A 10779-nucleotide genomic window follows, 5' to 3' on the forward strand; every position below is an offset into this window, starting at 1 on the left:
CACTGAATTTCTCTGAGCCTGTAGTTAAACCATGGGGAGAGTATCTGTTTGCTATTTTTGATATGATATTTTTGAATTTAATGTAGTTTATCATAATATATTATATTTAATATGTTTTGTTTAAAATATTTTAACATCAGTTTTGTTTCTTTTCATAGTCATTGAAATTGGAAGTTATCCTCATGATTTTCTTTTATATAAGTTTTGGTTTTTCAATGTGTGTAGAATTGATGCTTTCGTACCTCTTTTAAAATAGCATTAAGTAGTTCTTCTCTTTTGTTTTTATTATAGACTGTTATTGAACATTTTTCCCATATTGATTAGAATATGTTGTCTGCATGCCTATGTGGAGAACTGGCCATATTTGCCATTTGAAATGAAATATGAAATCCTCTTTGTGTCTCTGTGTTTGTGTCTTTCAATACTCTACTGGACAAGAATGAATTACTCTCTAATGCCAGTATTTAATAGGTATAGATATTTCTGTATTGACCATTGTCTAATGTGGGTACATTGCAGGTGTACTTATGGTGCATAGAACATTGTTTTACTACAGGTTTGATGTTTACCTTTTAAATATAAACAAGCACATTTTGTTGCTAAAATACACTATTACAAATATATAATATTGAAGCTCGTGAGACTAATAGTTTACATAATGACATAGGATTCTTAATGTGCATGAACATTCGAACTCTTGATTTCAAACCTACCACCCTGTTTAATATACGTTCCACTTAAAATGAAATATGATGACTTATTTATGGTATATTCTTATTTTTTATGATGATCTATAGATTCACCTTAGTAATTATTTGGTGGCAGCCATATTTATTCAGTAAAACTGTTTGCTGTCTCTTTCTTTTTTAAAAATGTATGAAGCATGTTTTGTTGGTAAAGTTAAAGATTCTTGATTCAAGCTGGGGTCTGACTTCTTTGGGGAAATGGCTCAAAATATTTTAAGAGGCATTTAGATAAGGTCCTGGGAAGGAATAGAAGTTAAAGGTAACAGGTCAAAGATTCAAGAAATTGAAATCTCTGTGTGCAAAATGTTTAAAAAAATAATTAAATAGCAAGTTGATCAGATTTTGTGTGGATTTTTAGATTGAATTTTATATCTGATTATTTTAAAACTTTATTACTTTTTTTAATAGTAGATTTAATTTTTTATTTTTTTATTTTTCTTTCTTTCTTTTCTTTTCTTTTTTTTTTTTGTTTTGTTTGTTTGTTTGTTTTTCGAGACAGGGTTTCTCTGTGTAGCTTTGCACCTTTCCTGGAACTCGCTTGATAGACCAGGCTGGCCTCAAACTCCAGAGATCTGCCTGGCTCTGCCTCCCGAGTGCTGGGATTAAAGGCATGCGGCCGCCGCCGCCGCCGCCGCCGCCGCCGCCGCCCCCCCCGCCACCACCCAGCTAATTTTTCATTATTTTAATTAAGAAATTTTCCATTCATCCTACATATCAGTCACAGATTCCCCTGTCCTCCCTCCTCCTACCCCCCAGCACCCCCCAACCCAACCTCCATTCCCACCTCCTCTAAGGCAAGGTCTCCCATGGGGAGTCAGCAGAACTTGGTACACTCAGTTGAGGCAGATCTAAGACCCTCCTCCCTGCACCAAGGCTGTGCAAAGTGTCTCACCATAGGCACTAGGTTCCAAAAAGCCGGGCCCTCCAAACAGTTCAAGCTAAATAACTGTCTCACTTATCCAGAGGGCCTAGTCCAGTACCAATGGGGGCTCCTCAGCTATTGGTCCACAGTTCATGTGTTTCCACTAGTTTGACAGGCTGTCTCTGTACTTTTTCCAATCATGGTCAAGACATCTCTTGCTCATAGAATCCCTCCTCTCTAGTCGATTGAACACCTGGAGCTCTGCTTGGGACCCAGTCATGGATCTCTGCATCTGGTTCCATCAGTCACTGGATGAGGGTTCTATGATAACAGTTAGGGTGTTCAGCCAGAGTAGGTCAGCTCAGGCACCCTCTCCACCATTGCCAGTAGTCTATGATGGAGTCCTCATTGTGGATTCCTGGGGACCTCCCTAGCACTCTGCTTCTTCCTATTCCCATATTACTTTTTATGGTATTTTTTATTTAAATATTGTTTTCATTTTATATACCAACCACAGTTCCCTTTCCCTCCCATTCTCCTGTCCCCACCCAAATCTCCACCCCACTCCCATCCACTTCTCATAGAGGGTAAGACCTCCCTTGGGGAGTCAACACAGGCTAGCATACCAAGTTGGGGCAGGACAAAGCCCATCCTGCCTGAATCAAGGCTGAGCAAGGTATCCCACCACAGGGAATGGACTCTAAAAAGCTAGTTCATGAACCCAGGATAAGTCCTGGTCCCACTGCCAGTGGCCCCACAAACAGATCAAGCCACACAACTGTCACCCACATTCAGAGGGCCTAATTCAGTCCCATGAAAGTTCCCCAGCTGTCAGTCCAGAGTCCTTGATCTCCCACTAACTCAGGCCAGCTGTCTCTGTGGTTTTCCCCGTCATGATCTTGATCCTTCCTTGCTCATATGACCCCTCCTCTTTCTCTCTTCTACTGATCTCCAGGAGCTCAGCCCAGTGCTTGGCTGTGGATCACTACATCTGCTTCCATCAATTATTGCATGTAGGCTCTATGATGATAATTAGGGTAGTCACTAATTGATTCAGGCACCCTCTCCACTACTGCTAGGAGTCTTTGACTTAAATATCATCCTTGTATTACATACTTGGTAAGCTTACCTGGATTTTGAATGATTCTGTTCTTTGCCATTGTGTCTCTTGTAGTCCCCACCATGAAAAGGAAATAATTATTTGACAGGCATATATATTTGTCACTTAATTTATGTATGCATAAATACACATATTATATATACATGAGACACAAAGAGGATTTTATATTTGATTTCAAATAGCAAATACGGCCAGTTCTCCACATAGGCATGCAGACAACTTAGTATTATTTTAATCAATATGGGAAAACTGTTCAATATCTCTAGTGATAATGTCTATAATAACAAACAACAAAAGAGAAGAACTACTTTTTTTTTTTTTTTTTTTTTGGTTTTTCGAGACAGGGTTTCTCTGTGTAGCTTTGCACCTTTCCTGGAACTCACTTGGTAGCCCAGGCTGGCCTTGAACTCACAGAGATCCACCTGCCTCTGCCTCCCAAGTGCTGGGATTAAAGGCGTGCGCCACCACCGCCCGGCCGAGAGAAGAACTACTTAATACATGTATACATACATGTATATATAACGTGTGTGTATGACAGCCTTAATAAAAATATCATTTCACATTTGTATATTAAGACTACTCCTGACAAAGAAACAACAATTAAAGAAAAAGAATACTTGAATTTTAAAGAAAGCAAAAGGTGGGGGTATATGGGAGGATTTGGAGAGAGGAAAGAAAAGGAAGAAATGTGGTGATATTTTATTTGTGCACCCATATAAACCTTATCAGAAGATCAGAGGGCTGAGCCAGTCGCTAGATTAAACATAGAGGCCAGGTAGTGATGGCACACACCTTTAATTCTAGCACTTGGGAGGCAGAGATCCCTCTGGATCTCTGTGAGTTCAAGGCCACACTAGGAACAGAGCCAGGTGAAGTAGCACATGCCTTTAATCCCAGCACTTGAGATCTTATGCCTTTGCTTGGGAAGCACACATGCCTTTAATCCCAGAAAGTGATGGCAGGAATCAGAAAGGAATATAAGGCATGAGGACCAGGAACTAGAGAATCTTAAGTAGTTCAACTGAGATCCTCAGGGGTGAGGACTCAAAAGACTTTCAGTCTGAGGATTCTTAGAAACAGGATCAGATGAGGAGTTGGTGAGGTGAAGTTGGATGTGGCTTGTTCTAGTTCTCTGATCTCTCAGTTTTCACCACAATATTTGGCTCTGGGATTTTTATTAGTAAGACCTTTTAGCAATTTGTTTTACATAGAAATAATCTAACTATATTATAATCTCAAAAAATTATTAAAAATAGAACATGAAATGATTTATATCTGCTTTTTTATTTCTTCTTCCTCTAGTATTTGTTAAGAACATTCTACTATTTATATTGAACTTTACAATCATATATATATATATATATATACATATATATGTGCATATATTTTCATGTCTGTGCAAATATATATAGACATATAAACACATATGCACAGACACATTTAAAAACCATGTTTTTATAAAATGGATGTGAAACTTTAACTATATGTCATAGGGACCCATTTTTCCTCTGTCTCTGCACATTAAGGTGAAGATAATTGTCATTTTTAGCTTTGGATTCCATAGAAACTACATGCTCATTGCAAGAATAAATACATATTGACTCAATTACTCACTGTTTCTGCATAAACATTTGATCAGACATTTATATCCAAGAAAGACACATTTGTATACCATTTCAACATTTGGAGGACATAAAAGACTATGAGATTCTACCAATACGCTATGTATACACAACAAAAAATATGTACAATATGTAACAATATGAAAGTTTGAGCTTTGGCATGTAGCATACTTGCATTCCACATCATATAACTTTCAAGGATATATAGTTAAAAAATCATGCCCAAAAGGAATATGTAGACAAGTCTATTATTGAGATCAACATGGAAATTTTCCATCAGTCCACAGATTTGCTTTTTCTGTCACTGTCAGTGGGTGGTTCACCATTAATTTACAGGAGCCCTTGATAAGGGAAGAGATTTGTTTATTATGCCTTTTGTAGAAAATATGCATGTCTGAACACTGAAATCACAGTAAACATAGAGAGCTGAGCCTTCATCTCTCCAAGTATGTTGAAGAATGTGAATCATCAGTATGACAAACATCTTTCTCAAGTGGAGTCACTGCTGTCAAAGATCTATGTGGAGATACATGCTAATGGTACAATAGCTGACAAGGGAGTGAGTATGTAGTTTTCTTCATAGTATTTTATGTATTGGTCTCTTTGCTCCTCAAGAAACAATTGGAAACTCAAAGAGAAAATGATTTCCTCCTTGATAATACACTGGTTCCGATGCTTAGAGATGTTTACAACTAGTTTGAAGTCAAAATTTAAAAGTGGTAAAATCAACTGAGAAGAGTTTCCATAAAAGATAGTCCAGATCAAGTTGGCCTGTGAGAATACCTGCAAGGATCAGCTTGATTATGCTAACTGATGTGTATGCCACTGTGGGTAGCACAATTCCTTAGATTTGGGTCCAGGACTGTGGAAGAATGGACAAAACAAGTTGAATATAGAGAGACATGCATTTGTTATTTTTCTGCCCTTGACTGTGATAATGACTAGCTGCCTCTAGTTCCTGTTAGATTTACCCCCAATGATAACCCTATGTACCTTAAAGTTTCTTTTGTTAGTATATTCTATCAAAGCAACATAAAGGACACAAGGACAAAATGGTATAGTGACTTGGATAGTGCATAAGGTATAGATAGAGTGAAAAATCTAAAGTGTGTGGAGACTGCCATTGTGTCCAGGGTCTCAGTGTGTTCCTTGACTTCGGAGAGCCACCAAAATCGAGGAATGAAGACATCACATGCTTTTTGACCAAACAAGAAAATCTGTGATGGTTTCCAAAGCTTTGGCATACCTCATAACCTCAGAGTGAAACCTGAGGTGGCATCCAAAGTCTCAGGGTGTTCAAGGACTCAAAGGATGACTTGGGATAGGGGATGAAATCTTTTCATGCTCCCTGACCTCAGAGACTCACTAGCAAAAGATTCAGCCTTCACTTTGACCTAAGAAAGTACCCAAGGTGGGATCTTAAGTGTTAGTGCCCCCCTTAGAAGGTGAGTGGCAGTGTGGGCCAAGCTTTTGATATATTTCCTGATATTCATATCTTGTTTTTATTACATTGATCCACTCTTATTATTAGAAGAGTTGATGATTTCCATCACTAGTCAAGTAAAAGTACTTGCTAAGGAACCATGAGGCATGAATGAATTCAAGTTTCTAGAACTCATATGAAAAACCAGGTGTGTCCATGCACATATTATGTCTCCAAAATTTTGGGGGCTGGCCACCACCCTACCTCTGTGATTCATTAGTGACCCTGTCTTAAAAGATAAGATGAAGGATGATAGAGCAGGACATGAGAAGTATTCCTGTGGCTTTCATGCATACATACAGCCCCACACCCCAAACATGTGTATAACATGATGTACCCACTTATACCCATACATACAAAATTTAAAAAAAATAGTAAAATGATTGAGATCCATGTAATTACATTATTGCCTGATTCATTCTTTCTTTCCTTATCCCCCTGCCATTTTGTGTTGCTCATTGACTCCCGGACTCCATTTGTGATAGAAAATACCTACACAATTATGGTATAACCTCAGTATCTAAAGTAAAATTTGGTGGAAGTTTGCCAACACTCATTTTCTGTTTGACAACAACAGAATTTGAATACAGTAATGTTCTACAGACCATAAACTATATATAATCCTACTTTGCAGAAAAAGTCTGACAATTCTTACTATAGTGTGTGAATTATACTTTGATTCAATTTTTAATTAATTTTGTTTCTCCAGTTTTTAGGGAGTATTGCATTTTTGATATTGTGTCTCATTATATAGCTCAGTTTACTATGAAAGTTTTTGGACATGACAAGCTGGCATGGAATTCATAATCAATTGGAGGTGGTCTCAAAAGATTCAGCCTATAAGAGCATGCCTCTTCACCAAGATTTAAATGATTCATAATATATTTTACCAAATATATTGACATATATACACAATATGGATGGCTTTTTGAAACCAATGGACAATATTTATATAATGTGAGAGTCATTTACTGGGCTATAAAATAGAGTCCCAAAGACCACAAAATATGTGTTGACTCTTATACTATGAACAAATATAAATCAAGGTAGCAAGGTAGAATGACATTTTACTGGTCATTGTATGTTCTGCAACTGAAAAGATGTGACAAGCATGTACCCATAGTAATCTAATCTTTAATCTATTACCAGAACAACACCATGTCTGGTACCTGACAGGTAGGAGAAGTTGTAGTTTGCACATTTCAAGAATTTCCAGAATTTCTGTGTTAAGTATTCTTAGTAACACCAACAGTATAATTTAAGCACAGGATGTAAATATACTTTGAATTCAGAGCATTTTAAACTCATGATGAAGTAATCTGGCCATATCCTCCCATAAATCCAAGAGCTCATTTGTGTACGAAATTTCATTATTTCTCTTATACATGGCAATATTTCATCCATTACTTTGACATAATAATCCAGGAAATGTCATAGTGTGTTTATCCTCCATAGGTTAACAAGAAGAACCATAGGCAAAGAAATATAAAGTAACTTTTCCAACTTATTATATTCGTGAGAAGGTATACACTGGGGATTCAAACACAGAACATGCTACCATGGGTAAACTATTGGTTTTTACATCTAAAGGGGTAATCAAACAGTAATTAATGCTCATGTAAAACATGTGGAAATGTACAACATATAAATAGTGATTTTGGAGGCTGGAGAATAGCCGAAGTGGAAAAATATTTGTATAATATGTACAAGGTCCTGTGGTTCATCCACAGACTAGCAAAGCAAAGATAATTAATATTTTAGCAAAATGATTAAGGGAGATAATGCATGAAATGTGTTATTACATTCATTCAAATATTTTGATAAAATAATAAAGCCTTGAGAATAGGCTTTTGGAATATTAGCATCACAACATAAACAGAGATAAAGAAACAACGATAAATTTCTTTAGATAAGAAAGTACTGGAAGATGGGAGTTTAATATTGGCTCAAACATGGAGAATGTAAAAATCCCCAAAGAGAAGTTCATGTCTGGTTAAAATATTCAATCTCTAAGGAAATAAAGGTACATCATATTCTAGCATATAAATGTAATCGCCTCATTCCCTGCTTTAGTGTATGTGATGTACTTGTTGAAGAGATTGAGAAACTTTTTACCTTAATCATTTCAGTGGAAAAGGAAAAGATACCTGTATGACTTTTCTGGAGTCTCACCAAGTGGCATGTGTGATAAAAGGAATAGTGTTTATTTTCCTTCTGACATTTTTGTAGCTAAGATAGTAGCATTATGAATTATGAGCAACAGACCAGAAGGCATCCTATAATGAGATTTTTTAACATCATCCTTTTAAAAAACCAAAGTACTAAAGGTTCAGAGATCAATATTACCCTTCTAGGAAAACTGAAGAATAACAATAATTAGGTATCAACAAGGGATCTTTTTGTCTTAAACTGGGTAAGTTTTAAAATCTATTCCTCATAGTATTTTCCTTTTCATTTAAGATAATGATTATCATTAATGTGTAAAGATGACATATGATAAATAAGTAGTTATTATTTTACACTTAAGTTGTATCCTGTAGCAAACACAGGTATAGACTATAATATCCTCAACTGTTGTAATAATGCTGAATTCAGATCCCCCAGAACCTGTTTATAATATGCAATTGAATTTCCTTTCCATTTAGCCCAGGTATCTGACTTTCACTACACAGAGACCTACAGCCATAGTCCTTGGTTTCAGTTTACACAACTCTTCTAGATTGTACATATATGAAAGTTTATGGAGGATTTTATATCAAGTGTGTTGAATTTTATGTTTACATATGACTTCAGGTTGAGAAAAATCTGAGGATCTTGATGTACCCTTTTCTCACCCTTTTGTTCAATCCTAAGATACAAGTGCAGTTCCTGGAAAGATAATCGATATGTCCAGAAAATAAGTAGACACTCCATTTGTGGTATCTTACTGGGTGATCTGCTTCTCCATGGACAGATCTCATATCCCTTTATGTTCATGAGGTTTTTTGAGACCCTGGAAGTAGCTTAAGCGTTCCTAGACTTTGGTTTCTTCACTTTTTTTATTGAAACAGAGTTCTTGATATTAACTTCACACAGTTCAAACTGTGGTCAGCACCAAGTTTTTATAATTTCTAACAATATAAAGAACAACCTGAAGGAATAAAGAGAAGAGAGTATAACGAATTCTATCCTCAACAATTCTATTTCACCCTTCTCTCTAGTTAATCATATTAACACAAAAGATCCCCAGGCTCAGCAATGGACACAGTTATGGAGATTTTCAGCTATATATAACTGAAATTCTAACACAGGGAAGGGATTGCCATTTCACTTCATGATAGTGTGAGATGGTTTCACTGATATCAGCTCATTCTTTACAGACACCCCTACTTGTATCTCAACTTGGTGAGAGTAGATATTATTGGAAGATCTGTGAGGTTCCTGAGTCTTTACAGATTCCTGAAAGAAGAATGTCTCTGGCGAATGGTTCTTCAGTAACTGAATTTATTCTCATGGGCTTAACAGACCAGCCTGAACTCCAAATGCCCCTCTTCTTCATTTTTCTAATAACATATATGATAACTGCAATTGGAAATTTGGCCTTGAGCATTTTAATTTTGTTAAATTCTCATCTTCAAACACCCATGTACTTTTTCCTCTTTAACTTGTCCTTCATAGACCTCTGTTATTCTTCTTTGATTACACCCAAAATGCTGATGAACTTCATACTAGAGAAGAACATTATCTCTTACATGGGGTGCATGACTCAGTTCTACTTCTTTGGCTTTTTTGCAATTTCTGAATGTTATGTGTTGACAGCAATGGCCTATGATCGCTATGTGGCCATCTGCAATCCACTCTTGTATAGTGTTGTCATGTCTCCAAAGAAATGTTCCTATCTTATGCTTGGTTCATATTTCATGGGACTTTCTGGTGCCATGATCCACACTGGTTGTGTCCTGAGACTGACCTTCTGTGATGGGAACATCATCAATCATTATTTCTGTGACCTCCTCCCTTTACTGCAGCTCTCCTGCACCAGCATCTATGTCAATGAGATAGAACTGTTCATTGAAACAGGAAAAGACATTATTGTGCCCACAGTCGTCATCTTTACCTCTTATGGCTTCATCCTCTCCAGCATCCTCAAAATACAATCCACTGCTGGCAAGTCCAAAGCCTTCAGCACTTGCAGTTCTCACATAATAGCGGTTTCTATGTTCTTTGGGTCAAGCGCATTTATGTATCTCAAACCCTTTTCAGCTGTATCTATGGATGAGGCAAAGTTCTCTTCCATATTTTACAGCATTGTGGTTCCCATGATGAACCCTTTAATCTACAGCTTGAGGAACAAAGATGTCAAAGTTGCTTTGAAAAAAACCCTGAACAGAATGTTTTGTCACAATCTAATCTCCATATAGATACAACATGGACAGGTTCTCTATGTACATTTTTAGTGGCAACTTTATTTCATTGTGATTTCTTCATATGGAGATGGAAATTGGATATTGACTTTTTTGTAAGTTTTTACAGTAGGCTGTATGTATTTTCAATATGTACAATTTCTTCTCATCATTACATCATCAATCATATATTTTTATTAATTATAATTATGATATTCAACAAAAAGATTGGGTATTTATACTTCATTGCCATCATATATTTGTGACATTTATACTTCCTTGCAAGATCAATCATATTTGCTCCTTGAAACAGTCACTTGATATCTCTTTTTGTCTATTTTCTTGTCTTTGTCCACTGGGTGAGAAAATACCCCTTTTAGAAGTCTATGCCAAATACATGTATATCTTTCCATGCTGACTTTCCATGCATTTCACATGTAAATACTATGTGTAAACAGTCACCTGTCAGCTGTATGGCATTAACTTAGACATATAAACTCACACATTTACATTTTAAAAAATATTTTCATTATGTGAATGGGGTACTGAAGCTCAGGTAAGTTA

General features: G+C 36.4%; 1 protein-coding gene across 1 annotated transcript; it reads left to right on the forward strand.

Annotated features, from left to right (window-relative positions):
* The first annotated feature begins 9267 nt into the window (after positions 1 to 9267).
* LOC128103602 (olfactory receptor 8B8-like) lies at positions 9268 to 10233 on the forward strand. Its single transcript, XM_052728126.1, has one exon. It carries the CDS (start codon positions 9283 to 9285, stop codon positions 10231 to 10233), a length of 951 nt encoding a protein of 316 aa, XP_052584086.1. The 5' UTR covers positions 9268 to 9282.
* The last annotated feature ends 546 nt before the right edge of the window (positions 10234 to 10779 follow it).

Source organism: Peromyscus californicus, unplaced genomic scaffold (assembly GCF_007827085.1).
Source record: "Peromyscus californicus insignis strain IS unplaced genomic scaffold, ASM782708v3 Scaffold_11__1_contigs__length_118956290, whole genome shotgun sequence".
NCBI lineage: Eukaryota > Metazoa > Chordata > Mammalia > Rodentia > Cricetidae > Peromyscus > Peromyscus californicus.

Excerpts from the sequence above, each read along its gene's own strand:
- LOC128103602 (XM_052728126.1), top strand. The coding sequence starts at position 9,283 with ATGTCTCTGGCGAATGGTTCTTCAGTAACTGAATTTATTCTCATGGGC.